The sequence below is a fragment of the Musa acuminata genome, chromosome BXJ2-2 (genome assembly GCF_036884655.1).
Source record: "Musa acuminata AAA Group cultivar baxijiao chromosome BXJ2-2, Cavendish_Baxijiao_AAA, whole genome shotgun sequence".
NCBI classification, from domain to species: domain Eukaryota; kingdom Viridiplantae; phylum Streptophyta; class Magnoliopsida; order Zingiberales; family Musaceae; genus Musa; species Musa acuminata.
Genome location: NC_088339.1, coordinates 24,385,129 through 24,408,946, shown reverse-complemented (window position 1 = coordinate 24,408,946; position 23,818 = coordinate 24,385,129). Strand labels below are relative to the sequence as shown.

General features: G+C 36.0%; 3 protein-coding genes across 7 annotated transcripts; all 3 read left to right on the top strand.

The window, feature by feature from the left end:
• Window positions 1–3,411: 3,411 nt before the first annotated feature.
• LOC135604966 (probable methyltransferase TCM_000336) lies at window positions 3,412–7,320 on the top strand. Of its 2 annotated transcripts, XM_065094618.1 has the most exons (5): window positions 3,412–3,795; window positions 4,854–5,030; window positions 5,113–5,526; window positions 5,721–5,993; window positions 6,389–7,320. In XM_065094618.1, exons 2-5 carry the CDS (start codon window positions 4,911–4,913, stop codon window positions 6,722–6,724), a joined length of 1,143 nt encoding a protein of 380 aa, XP_064950690.1. In that variant the 5' UTR covers window positions 3,412–3,795; window positions 4,854–4,910; the 3' UTR covers window positions 6,725–7,320. The 2 variants fall into 2 exon arrangements, with proteins under 2 accessions (XP_064950690.1, XP_064950691.1); XM_065094619.1 differs by lacking the exon at window positions 3,412–3,795 and having other exon boundaries at window positions 4,772–5,030.
• A 6,279-nt stretch (window positions 7,321–13,599) lies between these two features.
• LOC103973583 (bZIP transcription factor 44) lies at window positions 13,600–14,052 on the top strand. The gene has a single exon (XM_009388202.3). It carries the CDS (start codon window positions 13,600–13,602, stop codon window positions 14,050–14,052), a length of 453 nt encoding a protein of 150 aa, XP_009386477.1.
• A 1,341-nt stretch (window positions 14,053–15,393) lies between these two features.
• On the top strand, window positions 15,394–23,192 carry LOC103973571 (chaperone protein dnaJ 10). 4 transcript variants are annotated; one of them, XM_009388181.3, is made up of 10 exons: window positions 15,396–15,583; window positions 15,931–16,036; window positions 17,350–17,409; window positions 18,990–19,072; window positions 19,290–19,452; window positions 20,654–20,783; window positions 21,269–21,427; window positions 21,518–21,684; window positions 21,860–21,940; window positions 22,840–23,192. In XM_009388181.3, the coding sequence occupies exons 2-10, from the start codon at window positions 15,950–15,952 to the stop codon at window positions 22,909–22,911; spliced, it is 1,002 nt and encodes a 333-aa protein (XP_009386456.2). In that variant the 5' UTR covers window positions 15,396–15,583; window positions 15,931–15,949; the 3' UTR covers window positions 22,912–23,192. The 4 variants fall into 4 exon arrangements, with proteins under 4 accessions (XP_064951726.1, XP_064951725.1, XP_009386456.2 ...); XM_065095654.1 differs by having other exon boundaries at window positions 15,394–15,698; window positions 21,860–23,192; XM_065095653.1 differs by having other exon boundaries at window positions 15,395–15,583; window positions 21,860–23,192.
• The last annotated feature ends 626 nt before the right edge of the window (window positions 23,193–23,818 follow it).

Below are 23,818 nucleotides of genomic sequence, written 5' to 3'. Positions count from 1 at the left end.
TACATCTTCAAATGGCACAAACGAAGATAAGATCGATCGAGGCCTTCAAGAACATGAGCAGGGTTGTAGATGTCGGATAGCATGCATGCCTTATTAGCAGTGCTCATGTTCTTGAGCACACACAGGCTTCCGTGGGTTAGAAAAATGCTTAGCAGTAGCTGTATATAATATTTCCTTGATGATTGTTACTCCTTTGATATTGTTTGTGAATACTATGATGAATCAAGACAGATGAATATATGATCCTGGCTGGATGATTTCACATCAAAGGGTTTCTACTGAATATTCTTATCTAATGCTATCTAAATTATACTATTCTATTAGTATATAATTGATATTGTTAAGTTATTTCTAGTGATATGTTAAATAATCCATTTTTCAGAAATAGATTTACCTAATTTGAGAATAAGTTTGCTTCTTTAACATAGATTTCTTATAATAAATTTAGTAATTAATTTTTAATATACCTTAAAAGAAAAATACAAAATGATTTCATAATCAAAATTTGATAAGGAATGAAAATTGTAGAAAGGCCTTTGTTACAATTTTGGAATTTGAAGTTTTCTAAAAATGGAATGTTTCCAAATTGGTAATTCTAAAATCTTCAAATTATGAAATTTAAAATATGAAATTAATTAAATAACCAATTTTGTATAGAAAAATTCAACCAAAAAATACATCTTGGATTTTTATTTTTTTGATGATTTCTAAATGGAAGTTACTTTGGTAAAATTTTTATTATTACCAAGTACTATACAAATAAATTTTTAGGGTTTTTTTATCGGCAGAAGTTCGATGGAAATAATATTTTTATCAGTAGTAATAATTTTTATTTTCAGGTAAAATGCACAAAATATTATGTTAGTGTGGTGTGCAAACATCATAGCAAATTAGAAAAGATTAACCATTAGCAATGAATTAGCATCAAAAATAATAAAATGATGCACGAACTCATCCTAAGCTAATCCAATTATATATGCTTTTAATTTAATGATAATAACCATGAATCAATTGATCAATCAAACATTATGGTGCAATTAATTTAAAAGGAGAGCTACATCCTTAGTAGATTTAAAATTTGCTATACAACATTTTGTCCTAGATTGTTGGAACATAAACAAATATTGGATTGGAATTGATCAAAAATTAAAAATAATAATTTTCAAATATAAAGTCATGTTGGATGTCCCAATGCAAAACAAGGAATAAATCAAAAGATTGAATTTTAATGAATAAGACATTGTAAATGCCAAAACATTAAGAAAAAAAGGTAATTATGACAAGAGTAATGCAAATTTTGATTTTCCTCTCTCATTTCTAAATATGTATTTTTGAAACATAAACTAATACTTGATTATATTTAATTAAGAAATCAAACAAAATTATATTTTTAAATATAAGACATAGAAATAGAAGTAGAGTGCGAAATCGTGTACGCTGTGTATTGCAAGTTGACTCCAAGAAAATGCCTTAAGATATAACTAAGAAATTCCTTCGTATGAACACTACCATGGGGGGTTGATAAGATATGATGTATAACTTATAATAGTGAAATATTTTTTATAAAAGAGAAATCGTAAGAGACGAAGAGAAAGATTATAATGAAAATATTATTAGAAAAAGAAGAATATAATTGTTAGACTTATTGTAGGCTCGAGGAACTCACTCTCACGATAAAGATTTCGTACCTCCGCAAGTCTCGCATGTGAATGTAGAATTATGTAATTTGAAAAGAAAAAAAATATAGTTTCGCACCATTCACACTATATCGAAAAAGAAATAAATTTATCAACTCATTCCTCGATGACTCATTATAATGTTATGACCTCCATTATAGACCCATGTATAAGAAGAAAAAAATTAATTAATAAGAGAAAATCCTAGCATATCAAGATTAATCAAATAAATAATTTGTTTTACATTCTTTGGAGAAGAAAAGTTTCTAAATTCATCTTGCCAAATGACCTATGATTGTTTTCCTTTTTAGCTAGATGATTCTTTCCCTCTTTTTTCTTTTTTAAATTACTTTTCTTTTTTCTTCATTATAATAAATCTAGGAAACAACATCATGTGGCAATTTATAGAATTTGTAAAAGGCTCCTTCAACAAATAGAAATTTATTTAAATGAAAGCCTTTGGTTAAACCAAAAGCTCAGATACCAAACTTGACAACCGGAAGTGAGATTTTTTTTTAATACAATAGTAAAATAGAAATCATAGGACTCACTGTTTCTTAAGAAGAGAAATCATAGGATTAAGCTCTCGTATCTTTGCATACATGGATAACTAAATTATATCATCGAAGAATTAGATGTGGCTTGACACCACAAACACAAAATGCTAGAAAAGAACTTGATTTATTAACTCATTTTTCTAATGATTCTATCATAATTTTTTTGGCCCCATTTATAGGAATAAAGAAACTGTAATCATATGTCGAGGTTGATCAAATAAATTATGTTTAAACTTCTTTGGAGACGATAAATTTCTAGTTTTGTTTTGATAAATAATAAAAAATCAGTTTCTTATTACAACATTGAACCTCGTTCAAGTAATGGATTGACGGTAAGAGTGTCAATTGTGTTGCACCCATGGAGGTAAAAAAAAAAAATATGATGGTCATAAAGTTTACGCAAAGTGAATGTTCGATCGATCTTTTATGCACCTCCTCGAAAATGAAAAGTTACAATCATTCCCAATACATTGGCTTGAGAGAAATCATTTGAGCATAAAAAAATATGAAGATCATAAAGTTTACACAAAGTTGATATTCGATTTATTTTTTTGCATATCGTTCATGATATATATATATATATATATATATATATATATATATATATAGAGAGAGAGAGAGAGAGAGAGAGAGAGCCATCTTGATTTTTAAGGGTGTAGATCATTGTTGAGCAAACATATGTGCAACTATTACCTCAAACAGAGATTTCGATCAAGTAGAGATCATACTGGCTCAGCTTAATTTTAGTTAGTATCACTTCAGAGAGATGCCAAGAAAAGAAAAGCATGAAATGAGCAGGTTTAACTTTCTTCCCTGTCTTCTCATTGGTTTGACTGTTGAGATGTTCATTGTTGAGCTGCAATGCACACAAGAAGATACGAATCATCATTGATGCCATGATCGAACGAGGTGAAAAGCTAAACAAAGAGAAACACTGAACAAGCACAACACAGCAACACTCTCTGTGCCCTTTGACTCTCGTTTAAATGTACATATCTCATGAGCAGACTTTTCTTTGTTCACCTTCTCTGTTTGGTTTGGCATTTGAGATTCTCATTGCAAATTGTAATGATTACTCTACGTCTCAAGTCTCGACCATCTTTGATACCCTGAACAGCAAAGTGAAGAAGTGCAACGCAAACCTTTTGATACTCATCTTCTGCCAAAAGTAAACTCGGCATACTTTTGTTGCCATTCTAGTCCAGTTTTAAGTCTACTGTCTTCCTTTTCTTTCCATGGTTTGGCTATAAAGATACTCACTGCAAATTGAAAAGCACATTATTCTATCTGAATCACCATTGATGCCATGAGTGACAAAGTGAAAGTTTAAGGAAGAAGAAACTCAGTAAAAGCATAGCACTGCAATATTTTATAGCCATCTGCTGCCAAAAGGAGATATTTTATGCGCATACTTTAATAGGTCACTCAGCTCTTGGTTTAGTGTGAAGGTTTCTTCCACTGCTTTTGGCTTCTTCTGGAGCCTTCAAGCTTACTAGGTCCTCCAACTCTGCTGCTTGGGTCATTGTAACAGGAGAACCATCACCTGAACTCAAGAGTCCCAGGTATTCATCTTCCGACACTCTTTTTATTTTTGTCTCTACTGCATGGTAATCGATTGGGAGATGGGAGTGAAAATGGATTAATGATACTTCAAGATTCCAAAGAGCTTTAATTAAGGAAAAAATATGTTCGGATTCCATTGTAGTTATTACAGTTATTAGATTTCAACTCTGTGAAGCAGGAAATTTATGGTAAAGCCAAATTTTGTGCCTTCTCTGGTCCTTTTTTACATTTGAGTTTCTTAAAACAACTCAAATCATTCTTACATACAAGAAAACAATCTTATGTTGCTGTGGCAACATGATCTGGAATTGATGCATGGACAAAGGCAGACAGTAGAAGTTGTTGGGTGATTCTTGGTGTTTGTGAGATGAAAGCATCAGCTAATGTTCGGTTGACAAGAGGAAAAAAAAGATCAGGAGCAAATCGAATGAAAAAAAATGTTTCATGATATTCCCAAAGATCTTACTTTGTATTAAGATGTAGTTCCTCCTCAAGATGATCAATTCTGCCAAACACCATGAGGCATGGCTTACTAATCATGATCAGCTCTTCTGATCATTATAATGAGCTTTACAAGCACTAGGAAGAAAACTATTTCATTATTAATAGGTAACTGATAACAACTGTTATGACATCAAGGCATCCTATAAATTATTGACCAATTTACAAGGCTTCTTTTATCACAAGAACACTTCCAAAATGCTTTTCTGCCATATCATTCAAGCTTTAGAATCCCTCCAATGTGCAGATCTTCTCTCATCTGATGGTCCCCTCAATCTTATCTCAAGTTTCAAACGTTGACAGGACCCATCTATGATGTGAGAGATGTGAGAGATGATTAGATGGTTAAGAATGTCTAACATACACTAATATGAAGATTCATGCATAAGGCTGACAATATCAGACATGAGAAGGGAGATGTGATTTAGATCCAACTGATGGGAACAGGCACTCAGACTCACCTTTTTGCTTTTCCCTTGGCAAACTAATTTTGAGCATGTCCAATCATGTGAACTCATTATCTGCCTTAGATGTGTTTCTTTCATAATTTATGTAGAAGAAAAAAAATAGAAGATCAAGAGGAAAGTAAAGATGAACTGAAACTGAAGAGGCAATGCCACCCTGTACGACTCCAAATACTACTGAACTTGTGATGATCATGGATGTGGAGAGTATTCTTCACATGAAGGAAGGGCTGGGTGAGACAAGCTATTCCCAAAATTCTTCCCTTCAGGTTATGATCTTCCATTATATGTCAACAATTAATCCAATATTTACATGATTTTTTTTTTTAAAGTTGTGTGTTCTTTCTTCAGAAGAAGAGTATGGAGGCCATGAAGCATTTCATAATAGACTCAGCATTAGCTGCCTATGCCTTTAAGACACCAGAAATCTTCACAATTGCTGATCTTGGTTGCTCCTCAGGGATAAATTCTCTATATCTAGCTGAAGAAATTATCAAGGCCATTCATGAGAGATCTCGGCAGTTAGCGAGGCTGGCACCAGAGTTTCTGGTGTTCCTTAATGACCTTCCAACCAATGACTTCAATGCCATGTTTCTGAGCTTTCCAGAGTTCAATATGAAGTTCAAAGCAGGCATTGAGTTGCAAGGGGGCAGTGCTCCATCTGTATATTTAGCTGGAATTCCTGGGTCTTTCTATAGCAGGCTTTTTCCAGGCAATAGTCTTGATTTCATCTCCTCTTGCTATAGCTTGCACTGGCTTTCCCAGGTTAGCATTCAGTTCTTTAAAATGATATGTGATCTCTGTATTCATTGTCGAAGATTCATAAGCTCATTTCAAATCGACAACTTATTCATGCGAACTCTGAATTAATTAGTGAAGTTGGAAAAGATTATGGTTGATAAGATCCTTTTGAGAAGTGGTGTTGTAGAATGTTTATCTGAACAAAAATGATTGTGCAGGTTCCTGTGGGGCTTCTTGACAGTGATTGCAAGCCAATTAATAAGGGGAACATGTACATATCTAACACAAGCCCCCCTGCTGTTTCTTTAGCATACTTCAAGCAGTTCCAGAAAGATTTCAGCCTCTTTCTTAAGTCAAGATCTGTAGAGCTACATTTCGAGGGACGAATCGTCATTTTGATGTTGGGAAGAAGAACTGAAGATCACAGTGATAAGAGCACAACAGTTTTATGGGAACTTTTAGACCAGTCACTGGCAATTATGGTCTCACAAGTAAGTGCTACTCTTGGCTTTCTGTTTCATTTTAATGTTCAGCTGCAAGTTGCAGGAACAAAAAACTTTTCTTTTTACCTTTGAATTTTGTACATTACTTCCTCCTAGTCAGTTACTTTGTTCCTTCAATCTTTTTATTCATTTGAAACAAATCAAGATCAAGTCAATCACACTCCAAATGAGATCAGGAAGCAGACAGTTTTATGTTCTCTTATCCGAGTTAATACATTCTGCATCGACTTCATCTGTGTCCATTTTCCTCAACGATCACAGCAGGAATGCTATTAATATGAAAGATAAAAAATAGAATTTATCAAAAGAAATTATGGTTTCTGTATCTTAAACCATTTCTTTAATAGCACCTCCCTCAAATTTATGTTCCTATTGCTTCACAGGAGACAATTGATGAAGAGAAGGTTGACGCATACAATGTTCCATTTTATGCTCCATCAGCGAAGGAGATCGAAGACGAAGTACACAGAGAAGGATCATTTGTGATCGACTGTATACAAGCTTATGAGCTGAGCACAAGAACAGGAGATCCTAAGGAGGATGCGAGAATCATATCGATGGCCATTAGAGCCATACAAGAATCAATGATCAGCCACCACTTTGGAGAGGCAATTATAGACACTTTGTTCCAAATTTACAATGGACTGCTCAGTGAATTCATGGTTAAAGAAGAAATAAAAAGTTCTCACCTACTGGTAATTCTAAGAAAGTCATGTTAAATTAAGCATATGTCAAAGACCAGAGCTGCAATTTTAGAGATCACATGCTAGATTGAGCATGCAAGCAAAAGAAATTATCTTTTACTACTGTCTATGAGCTGCAAATTGTGTTAGGTGGCATATGGAGTTTTCAATATTGCGCTATGCAGAAAGAACATGGAAAGGGAGAACCATACTAAAAATTATGAGGAGAAAGAAGCCGAAAGAGAACCAAAACAAGGTTGGAGGAGCTATCTTAGCTCTTCCTTTATTCTGAGAAAAGGTGATCCTTGATTATGTACTAAAGGCTTCCTTTCTTTTTCTTGCACAATTAGGCTGCCTCGCTTAATTTTTTCTGATGGGCCAGCAGGAATGAAACTCAGGAATTAGAGAAGTTTCTTGCAACTCAAAGTGTAAGCATGTAGAAGTGGAAATGAGGGAAGGAGTACAAGTTTAATCGTGATCCTTGCTGTAAGCTCAGCTGAAAATGTATTAGATTGTCAATCGTGACTACAACATGGAATTGAACATGGCTAACGGCCTCAAATGGAAGACATTTATACATAAACATGTATACACCTTAACAAAAATATTCTTCGTCAAAAGGGTTTGATGGATACACTATTATCAACTTTAGTTTAAGCATTTTGGTTAGTGGTTTGAACTCAATAAATTTAACAGGTTAGTTAATCCATCAGGCCTAGATCGTGAAAAATAGTATCAGAGTTGACTTCTCATTTATCTTTTAGAGATAGGATGTGAATGAATAAATATTTGTATCATCCTTATTAATTTTTTTGACATAATTCTGTATTGGTTCTGAATTTTTCCTTCAACAAGAGCATGTTTTTGAGACCATTCTAACAGGAAACACAGTATGATTGCTTCTTTTCTTTGGCAGTCTTTCAGTTACCAACTTATGTTAATTGCTAGCCATAGCCTTGCACTTGCAGTACCATGACATGTTCCTTAGTTATGTAAATCCTTTATGAACATTTATCAAGTAGCTTTTGTCATTGTATTTCCCATGAGGAAGAAGAGAAGTTGCTTCATGGAATCTAAATGCTGAAACAGAAGCTGCCATATTCATTTTCCATGCACAATCTGTGAGGAAGATGAGAGGATCTTAACTGTTCTCAAAAGCCTGGCCATGTGAGCTTGTGCACGAGTAACACACGTGTAATTGCCTAAATCTTGGCTTCTTCCACTGCGTGGCACATACTGAGGCCGACTCTGTCTTGCAGACCACAGACGAAACAAGACTAAAGCTGAAAGATATAAAGGCAAGAAGTCGCAGTCTCTTTTTGCAGGAGATGACTGTTGCCAGTGACATATCAAGGAAGGACAAGAGATAATATTAAGTCTTTTCATGTGTCTCATTACTCCTTTCATGTCTGAGAAGGCAAACTGCTATTAATTGTCACACAGATGCGACAGTAAAACGAAAGGAGGAGGAAAAAAGATCTTTACCACTGAGCAAGAGAAGAACCAGAGTTGCCAAGTTCACCATCACCATGAATTGAGTTCTTGAAGGTTTCAGTTTGGCCTAGTTAAGACTTGGACTTTCCAAAATTTGACATTTAGAACACAAGTATAGAATGAAGATATTAGGTAGATTATAAAGTTAGGTCTGTACTGCAGAGAGCAAAATGGTTGGTAGCAGCCAGTAAATCTTCTTCATTACTTCTAAAGTGTATTTTTCTGCATAGATAGGAGAAAAGATATCTTAGCAAACAAGTGCAATAAAAGAGACAAGATTTTTCTTTTTTGGTTCCTATCTAAACAATTATGAAGTCATTCATATCAGCAATTGCTTTCTTTCCTTTTAATTTCTCTGCAGTCTGTCTAATCCAAAAACTGTCTCGGCCAATATCAGCAATTGCTCTATCAGCACAGTGCCTGAATTAATATGCGGATGCTGGCATGGTCTGACTTTATTGGCTGATCTAACACTGACATGGTGGACTGAGCCTACCAGTGTAAGTAAGCTTGAAAAGACAACACTGTCATCAAACTCCATTCTGTCTATGATTGGTCCATTAATGGAGTCTTCTGATGTAGGTCCACACTAATATGCAAGAGGCAGCCACAAAGCTAACCTGCATCCTATTTAAGGAGCCATCACTTTATTCATTGAGGCTAAAAATTCTACAACAAGCACTGTGACACTTTGAGGCAAAGAATCAAACTTCATCAGACAAGCATTTAATTCGCCACCACCCTTTCCTTGTTGTTTTCCTCTCTTATGGAGCATCCTTGACCCCACAAACCGGCCAAATCTTGTCTTCTTTGGATGCATTACATCCTCCTACAGTGCCAAGGAATCATGATGCATGGATTGTGTGCTGATTACAGAATGCATGAAGATAGCTTGCAGAAAACAGATAAAATATGAGCAACAAGCCAGTCTGCATTTCCTAAGAATTATTGGATTGTGGATACAAAACTCATTCTGTAGTGCATACTCCTAAGAATATGGAGATTTACTTTATATTGAACAATGCTTTAATCCTATCCTCATCATCAACACTCACTTCTTTTATCCACTGTATCATTCTTGTCATCTCCTAGTGAACTTGACATGTTTGGAATTTTTGGTCGAAAAAGCATTCAAGTGAAACTATTGGATTGGGTGGAGTATCTTCTAAATCAGTGAAACATTTTCTGTATGTTGTTTCATTTGTTTTTATTTTTATTTTTTGGGTTGAGATTAATCTATTCTCCCTTAGGCCACCAGTTTACAACAGTACAATGGGGAAACAAAGTTGGCACATGCCATCTAAATCTGGTGCCAGTGATGAACTGGAATTTTTGTCTCACAAAGATCTCAAAATGAGATTTTTAAATTTGTCCAAGTCCCTATGATCATATTCACCATTATTTCTTATCCTCACAGGGGTGTTTGCTACATAAAAAACATTTCATGAATTGATAATAAATTCTTAGCATAAGTTCTGCTTTTCTTGTTTATATTTTTACATGTTTTTTAATCTTTCGTTTATGGTTGCTCTTTATATATAGTATAGTCTATGATTCCATGTTTCCAACATCATTTTGTTTTTACAAGCAAGTTATTTTCTCAGGACAAGTAATACATATTACTCCATATGTAAATTTTAATTTTTTGGGTGTCTCTCTCTTTATTTCTGTACAGCTATCTACTTATGTTTGTTCTGATCTTGTTGTGCTAGCTTTTAATTTTTTCCTTTAGTTACTGAGGTTTTATTGTATGAATTCATACTCCTTAAAATTTATATAATTTTGCAAATATAAGCTACACAAATGGTCTATACCATAGTCATTATGAAATATATTTCTTTGAAGTAAGTTTGTTCTTGTAATTGTGCATAGATTAGCATCTAAGCATTATTCCTGTTGAATAAAAATTCTGACACCACTCTGTAGTATGAAATTGAGTACTTCAGGTAATGCTAGTTGAACTGGCACACTCCAGCTTTGGCTTAATCTTAGTACTTAAGCCACAGAGCTTTTGTTGAAACAAAAGTTGATCTCATTTGGTAGATAGAACAACAAGATTAAGCCACGTACCAAGACAATGTGCAATTAAATATCATAAAAGAGAGATCAGAAATGCAGCAACTGCTAGTTGGACTACTTTGCTTCAGCCAGAGGTAAAGACTAAAGCAGACACAGTTTTCTTTCTGAGAATGACCATCAATAGGGATTTCAGGACTCCATGATGACCGATAGATAATTAAATGTTGGCAAGAATCTCCATGGTAGTGTTGTTGTTCTCTAGGGCACCAAGGTAGTGTTGCTCCATGGCACCCAAAAAGAAAAAGCATCTTATTCCCTAAATCACACTTTAATGATGTTGGAGTACACATGCTGAGCATGAAGATGCAATGCTTTGGTGTTGTTTATCAGAGCAATCTTCTTTTGGGTTGGTGATGATTGATAGGTGAATGAAAGGTGGAAAAAGTAGGAAGGCAAAGGTTTTTTCTGGGATGGAAATCTTTGTGTTACTACAAGTACATTTTGTTTGATGGAACCAACTGCAGTACATTGTGTGCCGTAGCATGCTTTTGTATTTTGCATCCAACTGGACCTCAATTAAGAGAATATTTTTGAGGATCCACAGCAAGTTGCTAAGTTGCATCTCACTATACATGTCCTTGTTTTCACTCTCGATCAGCTAATTGGAGTTGTATGGTATGGTTTTATTTTCTCTTTCGACCTCTGGAATCATTCTGTGTGCGTGAAAATTGAGAACAACTTGGAACAGTAGTTTCCATCAGTATGGTGTCACTTGTGTAGCTTATGTTGGAGATGGAGCGACCTAAATCTTGACCATCTAATACTGGGAGCTGAAGAACAATGGGTCAAAGTTCAAGAGCAGCCATTCTAGAAATGCCAGATGCTGTCATTTTGTCCAGCAACTTTCAACACTTCCATTGTCTTGCTGCTACACATCACGATCATCTTCCAAAAGCCTTCTTCAAATGAAACACAAGCGTCGCACTCTGTTTTCAGAAGTCTCAACTGCATCCTGGAAGCATCTGATACTGATGACAGCAAGCTCGCATTCTTAGTCCTTGAGCCTCACCATGAAATTAAACACTCTCTATCTTTCTTAGCAGGAACACTATGATCCTGATGAGTATGTTCCTCGTTGATATTTCAGGATAGACGACATGAATCGGAGATTACAAAGCCAAACAAAGAATCTGCTGAAATCAGAGATCCTGACAACTACGACAAGATGCGAAGGAACAACAAGCCTTTGGCACAAAACTGATACAGGTAGCTGTAGATGCCCATTGGTATGCCTTAAGGTCCAAAACCATTTTCTCATCAGTGGCACAGTCTGCTACTAACTATTAAGAAGCCTGGTGAAGCCACCTACCTTCAAGCTTCCTGAAACACTTCAAGGATAACTCACAAGACATCACTGTCTGGTATTTGAATGCTGTGGATACAATTGTCCCATAGAAGATGAGGCACTGCTTCCTTTTAGTACCTCTCTTTTACTTGTTCCAAGATGGCGAGCTGAGAGAAAAGCTAACCTACTCTCTTTTGCTGTTCACTCAAACACCTCGTGAGTAATGTTTATCCAATGTGATCAAATTGAACTTGCTTGGATGTTTCCATCTCATGATAAGGTCAAGTGGTCAAGACAGTCCCAAGAAAACCTCTTTTTCCTCGATCAATCTTCCAATTCCTTTCTCCTTACCATAAACTTACTAGAGACATGGCCATTTCCAAAGCTAACCAAGTCATTCTTGTTCTTGGAATCCAGAACTCTACATCCACCTATGATGTTTCTTTAGGCTTCAAATTTCATATGTTAAAGCATAACTATATGGCCATTTTACTTGTTGCTATCAGGAGAAATCCAGTGAGAAAACCCAAACAACAGGAGATAATGTATTTTGTTTGATGGACTTATATTTTAGTTGGCTTTGGCAAAATTAGTATAAGAAAGTCTTAAGAACCATCATATTTTTACATGTCATGAATAGTTCATCGAGTAAGATCTTCAAAGCACATATATAGTTCTAAGAGAACCCATATGATGTCCATATCATGGACAAGTGTTGAAGGCATCACACAACCTGAACCATCACATACCACTTGTTAAAGCATTCTGTGTAAGAAGAATATACCAGACATTGCTTTATGGGGTGCTCTTCTTACATGATGCAATTTGCTTCCTCATTTGCAAAAGCCAACCACATTCAATCAGGCAGCATCTGCATCCTGTCATCTTATCATTCCCATTGATGAACCAAAAGCAGTGTCTCAATCTTATCAAGGATGACCACCCTCCCATTAATCACAAACCTAATGCAGCACCATCTCTTTTCGGGGAATAAGAAGGTTTTCTATACTTAAATGCCTAAAGCTCTCATGCTAAGTTTTAGTGAGATCATTGCTTAACTCATCCTCTGCACAAGTTAATCTAATGTTACTGAATCCTGTTTGATTTGATTTCGTACATATAAACCTTGATTAATCTAGCTAGAGCTACTTAATCCACTGGTCGGATCCAGGAACCATGAAAACGAAGCTGAGAGATGAGAGAGGTTGGCTTAGTCTCTCTCACATGAGATGCCAGTCCTGCCCGCCAGTTGGAATTGGACTGTAGTGAAAAAAATATCATTTAATTCCCTGTTGAAAGGAATCGCTCCCACGAGATACCATCTCTCAGTCTCTCTCTTTCTTTTCATATTTTATTTGTTTATTTTGCCTTCTTTCCCTTCATTTTGCTCTATAAATTGCACCCCTCTCCTAGGCTCCAATTCCCTTTTCCCCTTCTCCTCTTCTCCCTTGCTTAGCTCTATTGAAGTTATGCTGCTCTGTTCTTTGGCATTCTTCCGCCGTTCTCTCACTGCCTCTGGCGGTATTCTGTTCTAGCAAATCTCTCGGTTGTCCATCAACAGGCCAAAGTCCATCTTGCTTAACTAGCTTTCTTGTTCGTCTCTGGGGGAAACTCTGCCCAAATCTTCTCTCGAACTACTGTTTCGGAGACGAAAACCAAGGAACCATCATAAAAATCTGGCCTTTGGTTCATCCTTGGTGTAAAAATCCCACCTTGGTTGGAGCTGGAACAAGGGAGGTTCTTCACTCTGTTCTCACATGAATCATATCTTTCTCTTGATGTTTCTCATTGATGTCGCCTGTCCTAAGTGAGATCCTCCGGTCAGGGTTTATGATAAATTCCACACTCCGGCGCAGGACCCATCTCGTTCAATCCTTCTCCGTCGTCTTTCTTTACTGGTTCTATGTCTTCTCATGAACTTGTTCTGAGATCTGCGCGCCCTGTAATCTCCTAGATTTCTTGGTTCTTTTTCTGTGACCAATCTACGTAAGTTTTCCACCAAAGATCTAATCTTTTCCTAAACAACACGAGAACAAGCTCAGATTACTCTTCCATGGCTTCTCCTTCCGCTGGATCAAGCCAGCTCCAGAATTCCGGTTCGGAAGAAGACTTGCGGGGTGTGATCGACCAGAAGAAGCTGAAGCGGATGATATCGAACCGCGAATCCGCGAGGCGATCGAGGATGCGCAAGCAGAATCACTTGGACAAACTGATGGCACAGGCGAACCAGCTGAGGGAGGAGAACACCCGGATCCTGGCAACCTTCAACATCACCAAGCAGCACTACGCTGCGGTGGAGGCCGAGAACTGTGTCTTGAGGGCTCAGGCGATGGAGCTCGGCAGCAGGCTACGGTCTCTTGATGAGATCCTCCACTTCATCAACATCAGTCGCCATGTCGTTTTGCATGACGACCACCAAATGATGGACGGTTCCATCGGTCCGTGGAGCTTCGCGTGCATGAATCAGCCCATCACGGCCGCAGCAGACGACATGTTCTATTATTGACAGGCAAAAGAAGGCATTGGTGGTGCGGTAGAGAGAGTGGTGTTTGTCATAATGTTGTGGTCTTTGTGTCCCTGTGTGTCGAGTGTTACTTCTGTCATAATGTATCTTGGAGACCTTTTTGTGGGATCATCGTGGCATATCTAATGAAAGGTCTTGAGTTGCTTTAAGGGTCCTAAAGAGGTATGTTCTGTGACAGGTTCTGGTTGGTGTCTAATCTAAGAATAATATCTGCTGTTATTTCTGCAAATTTCTCACTATCTGACTAAATATATATATATATATATATATATATATATATATTTGTCTAATCTCTCTCTCTCTCTCTCTCACTCACATTCAGAATGATCTGGCAATCCTGACTATGTTCCTGACTGAATGCACTGATGCATGCACAGAGATGCATGGAAATTACTTGGAGCAATTTGCAAGCAGAAAAAAGATGCTTCCTTACAGCATTTTTGCCCCTTTAACTTGTACATGCAACCAATAGTGCCACTTCCTTCTTGTTGTGGAAATGCTTGCTGAAAAGGAGACTTTGAAGGCTATAATATAAAAGCAGTGAAGTGGGTGATTTAGGTGGTGGTTTGCAATAGGATCACACTGCACCAGCTTTACCTAACTGTGGTGGGATCATGAAATCATCTGTTGTTGCTCTTAATAAGGTGGCTGCATGTTGAGTAACATCAGAGCTCTTGCTGGAGTAAGAAGGTGATGATGAAAGCATATGAATTATTTTTGTTTCCATTTGCAGTCTATTAAATGGAGATTTTGGTGGCACTGAGAGTTTGAGAGGAGAAGAGCTTACTGGAGGAATACACAGCAAAAGCACTGACAACATCACAACAAGTTTCTATTCAAGATACAGATAAGAAATGAGTTCTTTGTGTTCATCAAACATTTGGAGTATGAGAAATGCACAATGGTTTATGAATACAGTGGATTGTTGCTCTTCTTTTACTTTTATTTTGACATTAAATATATCCTAATTTATTTATTCCTTTTTTTTTCGAAATTAGCTCTGTGAGGATATCACCTTGTGTAGCAATTAACATGAAATAGAAAGAAGCATCATATAATATTGATTTTCCAATATTTAATTACTGGGCGATATATAATTTAGTTCCATATTAAAAAGGGTGTGTATTTTGCATCACAAAATCCATATATATATATATATATATAATTATGGATTGAATTTTAATCATGCCATTATGACGGGCGACACCAGATTATAACGGGTTTTATTAGATGCAAATATGACGGTCTCAGATACCGTTATGTAACATTTTTGCCTGCGACCACAGGTTTGAATTCCCATCCGGTATGACGGTGGTGTGCTGTCCACGACGCACGTGTCTCTTTTGCACGGGAAGCGTTGTTGCTTCTTGTTCGCCGCGCTCTCGACCTCCCCGTTTCTTCCTCCCTATCACCTCCCCAATCTCTCTCTCTCTCTCTCTCTCTCTCTCTCCGTTCTCCGAATGGTTTGATCTTGTTCTGATACCAAATCTTTAACTTTGCTCTTTGATTTTAGGTAAACCTGGATCTCGTTGTTTCTTCGGCAGCTTCTCGTCCTTAGTCGTGGCTTCGATTTCTTGTTATTTGCTATTGATCTGATGCATTGTCTGCGACAGCGGGAGATCTTCTTGGTGATTTTTTTTCCGTGATATTTTTCTTGGATTTCCTCGTTTGAAGATTTCTGGGTTCTCTTGATGTGTGTTTTGGGAATTGAATTCGAAAACGAGAAAGATATTTCTGTATTTTAAAGTTGGAAGTTTTATTGACCTAACATGTGTGAAATGCAATATAATCTGTAGATTTATGTGACGGTTTGATATATTGAGTGAAAACTAATATAACCGCTGGAATTTTGTGTTTTAGGTAGGTAGAATTTAGGATCATGGTGAAAGACGCCGAGTACTATGATATCTTGGGCATCAGCGTTGATGCATCTTCTGCTGAGATAAAGAAAGCCTATTACCTCAAGGTGACAAGAAATATTTTTCTGATAGTTATTCTTGTTGGTTGTTTTGATTGCTTCCCTAAAAAGTTGTTTTAATTATTTGCAAGATTACTGATTCGTAGCATATTAGGAAAACCCTCTATTTTATAGGAATGGTTCACATTATCAAAAGTGAGTTATTCACAAAAAAAATTTTAGTGGAATTCTGTCACAACCAAATTGATCTATAACTAGTCAATCATTCATGAATTTGATGATTCAAACCAAAATTATACCCATGTAATTCACCTATTTTCTCTTACATGAAAAATTCATTGTCAAGATTTATGATCTCTAACATCATTACTACCTTTACCTATATTAAGCTTTCATGAATTTTTAATTGTTGACTCTATTCAGGGATGAGTCTCTGTGTCTGCAACTTAAGTTTTGTTTTGATCACCTTAACGCGAAAATAGAACCTTTTTTATTCCTTGACCATGTGGGTTTTGGTGACACTCAACCGCCTTATATATGTTCTTGGCAGATCTTTATGTTTGCTTGAGTGGAGACATGGAATACTTATCTGCTACTAAGGGTTATCAGACTAATGTACATTTTAGCATTACAATTAAGCTGTGTTTATTAGGTAATTGCTAGCACTAATAGCCCTTCTAAAACTGCATAAACTAGAGTAAGTCTGATATTGACCATTTTGTCACTTGAGCATACTTTTTTAAAATATCGATTATTTTTTATTATCTGAAGTAATGTATGACCTTCACATGTGTCACTTCTAGAATTTTGATTTCTTGATGATTTGTCTAGTATTTTCTTGTTTCATTCATTAGTATGTTTGAGCTGGTTTTAATTGTTTAGAGAAAACAGACCCAAGTTTCATGTGTCTAATAGCCTACATACGTCATTCTGTAATGGGTCTTCTATTACTTCTTGTGGCCATTAAATACAAGATGCATAAGCCAAAATATAAGAATGTAGATAACTTAATACAAGTGGTACATAGTTGACAATTGCTTAAACTGTAAACATTTGTCTTTTTTTTTTTACACTCTAATTTTTTCCTATATGTAATATGGTATCCTTATTCCCTCACATTATTGGGCTTTATTCATGACATTGCACTTCAATAAGCCAAAATGGATTTGTCATGTTGTTTGTTTATTTGTGTGTTCTTGTGTAAATTTCTTGTCCCAAATGTATACTTGTATCACATGATGCTAAAATTTGAATGACTGAATTTTTCCTAGGCTTTTTTTTTTCCATTTGCCTATTTTAGTTCCAAATGAGTACTAGGATGATCTTTGAGAGTTGATAATATCTATCTATTTCCTTTGTAGGCAAAATCAGTGCACCCAGATAAAAATCCAGGAGATGCACAAGCTGCTCATAATTTCCAGGTGCTTTATTTTGTTTTGGTAACCACTAAGATTGATAGAACTTCACTTATCACATGCTTCAAACAATTATGCCTTTAGGCAAATGTAAGTAGTTCCTCTTTTGTGATTAATTTAGGCTTTCTAGTTAACAAGCATCAAATCTGAGCCTTCAGCTATGCAGTGGACCAATTTCATTGACAGGATTGTAACGGCTGTGATTTCTGATCATCTGAGTTTTACGGGAATTGGTTAATCATTAAATGTATTGTGTATGTTAATTTGGTTGCATCGTAGGCATTCCATTCTCTTTGTAAACCCATCTGAAAACTGTCTCTTGTTGTATAGTTATTGAATCATGAAAGCATCTGGGAACTATTAAGTTTGCTATTGGTTCATGGTTTTACATAATATACAAGTGACATCATAGAATACACACAAGAACCTGCACATCTCTGCTACTCTACCTCGTAAGGATGGCATTTGTAGTTTAAGACACTTAACACTAAATGAAGAATAATGGTTAAATATAGCACTTAAAGTTTTAATTCCATCTTGTGGGTAACAACTGACAAAGAAGCCTTCATCACTCTCTAGAGAAACATGTTTAACACTGCTTCCTTGTTGTCTATAGATCTCATGAACCTCTTGCATGAAATTTTTATGTTGGTTGAACTTTTGACATATCAACAAAGACATAATTTGTGAGAGCATTGTCTGGAGCTAACCGATGTAATAGTTTTCAGTACTCCATTCAATTAATGAACTGAAATTTTTTTTGCACATGTCTATAATATTTTTGGATTTGGCACACAATAAAAGTTCAAGATTCTCTCTTGTAGCAACCTATTTTCATCAATGAAGTGGCCTGCAAGGAATTTCCATTTTGGTGATGGATGTTTATAATACGATGTCAAAGTAATTCCTGCAAATTGAAACAACTCAAGTCTTTTCTTCTCTTTGTTGTGCATTTTAACCACACCTATTCTGGCAAAATTCTTTCTGATTCTTAACTTCATGTCCTCATACTAACAAATTTAACTGGCAATTCATATTCAAATTTTTCTGCAGTTGCCAATTCACATTGTCTGAGATCAAACTTGGAGGTATTTATTGATGTAGATTCTATCATTTGAGATGTTGGTCTAAATGCCTTTTCTTTTTGCATTGTTCCATATGATGTTTTATATTCCTCATAGGCTCATTCTATATTTATTATTTGCGCTGTAGTCAGTACCAACTTCTTGCATGTACATTCATTTTCCACCTAGATCCAAATAAAGCATTTCAAAGAAACCCCAAACGTTAAAAGCTTGTTTTCTTTTTGCATCTGATGCTTTTTGAAATGTGTTTCTTGTTCCACATAAAAAATAGGCACTAGATCTTCTTCCATAGTAGGGTCATCAGAAAAGTCACCAGCGCCATCCTTCCATTTATGCAACGTGATATGCTAAGAGCCAATGGGACAAACTGGATTTAGACCTTCGGGAGTTAGCCAAAACTGGTTTGCTGATGGAAACAGATTGAACTAGATTAAGTCCTGAAGGTGCATATGCCTCTTTGTTACCTCCTCATTACTGATTCAAATAGCCTTTGTTGTGAAGGTACTTGGTGAGGCTTATCAAGTCCTGAGTGATCCTGCAAAACGGGAAGAATATGATAAGCATGGAAAGGAGGGTGTTCCCAAGTAAGTAGATGAAACAAAATAGTTGTAATGTCATTAGAATGTATTAATGTGTATCTGTGTGGAACACATCAATCATAAAGTTTCTAAATTGATCTGTGGTTTTAAGTTTGTTTGTAAAAGGACCTATTGAAGCAGGCATATTACCCTGAACTATCTATTATTTTAAATCACCTTGTTTATTACAGATGTTAATGTTGTAATGCATTTTGTATTTCAGGGATTCCATGGTAGATCCTGCTGCTGTCTTTGGGATGCTTTTTGGAAGTGAACTATTTGAAGATTATGTTGGACAGCTAGCTTTAGCAACCATAGCTTCGATAGAAGCTGAGGAATCACAGGTTTTAGAAACTCGGAGACAAAGAGTGCAAGAGAAAATTAAGGTATAGTTAGTGTCAGGCAGCTTGTCCAGCAAATTTTATTTACCCAGCTGTATTATTCTGTCTTTTTGTATACCTTTTTTTTTTATTGCAACCTTGAAATCCCATTTTACTGCTTTAATCAGAGTATGCAAAAGCATGTGAGAAATAATGTTGGTAAACTCTTAAATAACTGTCACCGAGTCTACAACAATATCAATGTGCTTCTTTTTTCTACTATATTTCTCTTCCTGAGTTCTATATGTATATGCTTATATCCTTCAAAGGGGCAGTGGAGGAAGAAGAATGAGGAGGAAGGAAGAGGAAGGAAAAAAAGAGGAGGCGGTGAAGGAAGAAGCAGGAGGAAGAGAAAGGAACAAGAAGAGGTGGTGGACAAAGAGGAGGAAGAGGAGGAGAGGAGGCAATGGAGGAATAGGAGGGGGAAGGAGGAAGCAAAAGCAGGAGGAAAAGGAAGAGGAGGAAGAAGAGGAGGATAAAGGAAGCATACCCATTGGTGCTCCACAGCGAACAACGGGCAGCAGCAGGAGACAAGCACGAAGAGGGCTCGTGTATGGGCGAAGAGAGCTCATGAACATGAGCCATACATCATATTAATTTTTTAATGCATCAGAGCACACCGCCTGAGACGGGCACCGCATGAGCGGTCCATTTACTGGTTCATGACCAGACTCAAACCGGTCCGGGCGAAACGGCAGTCCATGGTTCTGCTAAGGTTGAGGAACTTTCTTATCCCCAAGTTACTTTCGATAGACTTCTATATGACTGATTTAAATCTTTTCTAATAAAGTCTTGAGGTTAATGTGCTTTCTAAAACTCAATTTGGTTTGGATCTGATTCAATTTGAGATCCCTATCACTACAATTTATTAAATAAACATTTTCAGACACCCTTTTTTATAGTTCCATCTTTGATGTCAGGCTGATTTATTGCATCACCATCATTTAAATAAACTAAAATAAGATAAACTATTCGTTGGTCCAGCATGTTCAGTTGTTCATCATCTAACCATCAAGGCTCAAATGTCTTATTAACATACTGTACATTCCTTTTGATGAATAATCATTTGACGTTTTCTAGGATAGACAATATGAGAATGTTGATGTAATACATCTGTCATATTATAACAAAAGTATGTACACTTCCCTTACAAGCTTTGTTTATTTAATAGATCTTTATCATGGAAACTTTTAAACTTCAAATGCAGGAGTTACAGAAAGAAAGGGAACAGAAACTAGTCCAAAGTTTGAAAGATCGTCTTCATCTATATGTGACTGGGCAAGAACAGGAGTTCATTAATTGGGCAAACTCTGAAGCTTGTCATCTATCTCGAGCTGGTAAAATGCTTAACAACTTCTATCACTCTTATTTGTTTCTTTCATTTCTGCATCACTTCTCTGACATGTAATTCAGGAGGAAGAGGATAGTAATACTTAATAGGTTGAATGGCAAAAAAAACCAGGTAAGGTAGAGAAGGGGCTGAGAAACAATATCAGAAGAAAAAAAATTGACTGAGAGAGGGAGAGAGAAAGAAGAAAATTATGTTTTTTTTTTTGTTGAGTGAAGATATTAGTGTGACTTCTGTAATATTTTTTCCCCTTTCATCTAGTACATTGTTAATGCTCTGTAGATCACTGACAAGCAGCTAACAGTGCTAACCCATCATCAAGGTGCTAGGTAACCATCTAGACAGTCAGCCCACAATTGAAGGAATCCAAAGAATTTTGAAATTGCAACTGCTAATTGCATGTCCCCGTTATAAAGATTTATTTTCTGCATTTCCTTAAAACACACCTGCAAAACTGAAACCTCTACTTTTTAGCTTTTGGGGAGGCTATGCTCCACACTATTGGATATATATATGCCAGACAAGCTGCAAGAGAAATTGGCAAGAGCAGACGATACATGGGCATGCCATTTGTAGCTGAGTGGGTAAGAGATAAGGGCCACTTTGTTAAATCACAAGTTAATGCAGCATCAGGTACTTGGCTTGTAGCAACTTTTTGTTCTTTCTATGATCATGTCATTATGTGCTTCCTTTTGACATTGTGCAAATTATTTCTTATTTTAGGTGCAGTTGCATTAATACAGCTTCAGGAAGGGATGAAAAAGCCAGAAGGAAGTGACGACAAGGACCTTACGATGAACATTGAAGAGAAAAAGGATGCAATGCTTAGTTCCTTGTGGAAAATAAACGTGCTCGACATAGAATCAACACTTTCACACGTCTGCCAAGAAGTAATTCTATTACGCTCTATGTTCATGCAACATATTGCAATGCATTTGGCAAACAGATGAAAATAAATAATTTTAAATGCTTATATGGAGCTTGTGTGTCAGCAAGATACTCGGAGTTAGTGGTTGTGCTCTAGATTTTTCCACTGACTTATCTTAAATGTCTGATTGAGTTCAGGTTCTCAAAGATAATAGTGTTTCCAAGGACGTGCTGAAGTTGCGAGCCAAGGCGTCGAAGAAGTTGGGAACAATTTTCCAAGCAAGTGAATTTTTTAGAAAACAAGCTCTCGTTTGCATGCTGCTTTCTGCTTTTCTGGACAGCTCAATGGCATGCTTAGACTAGACAAGACCAAGAATAATAAATAGAAACCAGTGGCTTTTGAAAAAAATATTTCTTAAGTGCTTTCCGCTTCCCTTTCTCAAGATCTATTTCTGCTTATTATCACCTTTGTTTTTGCTTTGAAAGAAAAAAAAATTAGTAAAAGATATTAGTTAATGGTATAGATAGAAGAGCCGAGACAAAAATATTAGTCAAGTAGAAGTTTTCTAGCACTGTTTGTAGGTGAATAACTCATCATTCAATCCCATGGTGCTTATGCTTTGTGATCATTCAGTTTACATCTTGATCCTTTAAAAATTGGTGATAGGACATTTGTTCAATGGAGACCTCAGAGGTAATTACTGGAAATTATAAATATGTATTTAATTTCTCTTAATTTAACTAAGGATATTAACTTGTATTGATCTCAATTGTGGTAATAAGTCCATGTAGTTGATCCTAAGTGGTTGAGATATTACAACTTGTTGTTATTGTTTATCCCCTTTGTTTTTGCTTTGGAAAAGGTGCTACCATCTTATCTGAAAGTAGAATTTTTCTAGCACTATTTGTTGGTGAATAACTCATCATTCAATCCCATGTTACTTATGCTTTATGATCATTCAGTTTACATCTTGATCCTTTAAAGATTGGTGATAGGACATTTGTTCAAATATCTTATAAGCAACTCTTTGTCATCTGATAACTAAGTATTGTGAAGATGACCTGGAATCAATATCAATCAGAGATTGTCAATGTAGATGAGCTTACCCTGGTAGTGATTCTTCTAGTTATAATTGATGAAGTTTGTCTAAAGTAAACATCATCTTTCATTTAATCAGGGTGCTAAAGCTCTTTATAGGCGGGAAAACAGTCTTCGTGTCGAGACTGGAACCAGTGGCTTCATGCGATGAACAGCAGCCTTGTCAAAGATATGTATCGATCAAATTGTCATCACTGATGTTTATGGTGAAGAGAACTTGTATTAGAAAGTGGCTGCTAGAAATAGTATGCAATGTTCATCTGAAATCATCATGTCTTGGGAGTACCCATCCTTGATTTGGTTTCTGATACTGCCTAGGTTGTATCCACTTCTTGGATCATCAATGGCAGCATAACATATCATATTTGGGTATGGTATAGGGTTTGGATGTTTCACACCAATATTAAGATTAATCCATGTCCAATTTTTTTCTTTTTTGGCTTTTATTTTCCTTGTGCAAGGTTCCATGAAATCTCTTTGTGCTGATGCAACAACTTCCATGTTTCTGTACACAGTTCTTGGGTTATGAAAAACTAATGAAGCTTTTGACTGATATGTTTGGTGAAATTTGCCTAATTCTTTGCTTGCATGGATAAGGTTATGTATATTAATTCCCTAACCTAAATTGATTGGAGATTCATTCATTGGCTCACCTCCTAGCAACAGTTGGTGCTGTAAACTCAATTTCTAGCTACTAAATTGGTAACTCTTACATCTTGTCTTTTTTTCTTTTGTTTTTTAGTGCAGAATATGATCATCTTCCAACATATGAGTCGAAGCAATTTTTATTAAAATAAAACTTTCAAATGCTTATCTCAATATAAAATAATTGTTTAAAGAGTAACAAATAAGTTCTATAAGCTTGAAAGTAAGAACCTCGTGGTAGCATTATCTAGTGATAGAAGCAGGGGTTGGGGGGGTTCTTTTCTCTCGAAATTGGAGGGAGAGGGTGAAACTTGTATGACATTTCTAATGTCACTCTTAAGGTTAGATTGGTTAAGTAATATCCTAAATTATTATGACATTCATCATATCATCTTTAGTTTCTATTAATGATT

Bases quoted from the DNA above. Each gene is read 5' to 3' on its own strand.
- LOC103973571 (XM_065095654.1), top strand. From the start codon at position 15,950: ATGGTGAAAGACGCCGAGTACTATGATATCTTGGGCATCAGCGTTGAT. The intron at 16,037-17,349 runs GTGACAAGAAAT...TTTCCTTTGTAG, and splicing joins AGAAAGCCTATTACCTCAAG to GCAAAATCAGTGCACCCAGA. The intron at 17,410-18,989 runs GTGCTTTATTTT...TTTGTTGTGAAG, and splicing joins AAGCTGCTCATAATTTCCAG to GTACTTGGTGAGGCTTATCA.
- LOC135604966 (XM_065094618.1), top strand. From the start codon at position 4,911: ATGCCACCCTGTACGACTCCAAATACTACTGAACTTGTGATGATCATG. The intron at 5,527-5,720 runs GTTAGCATTCAG...ATGATTGTGCAG, and splicing joins GCTTGCACTGGCTTTCCCAG to GTTCCTGTGGGGCTTCTTGA. The intron at 5,994-6,388 runs GTAAGTGCTACT...ATTGCTTCACAG, and splicing joins TGGCAATTATGGTCTCACAA to GAGACAATTGATGAAGAGAA.
- LOC103973583 (XM_009388202.3), top strand. From the start codon at position 13,600: ATGGCTTCTCCTTCCGCTGGATCAAGCCAGCTCCAGAATTCCGGTTCG.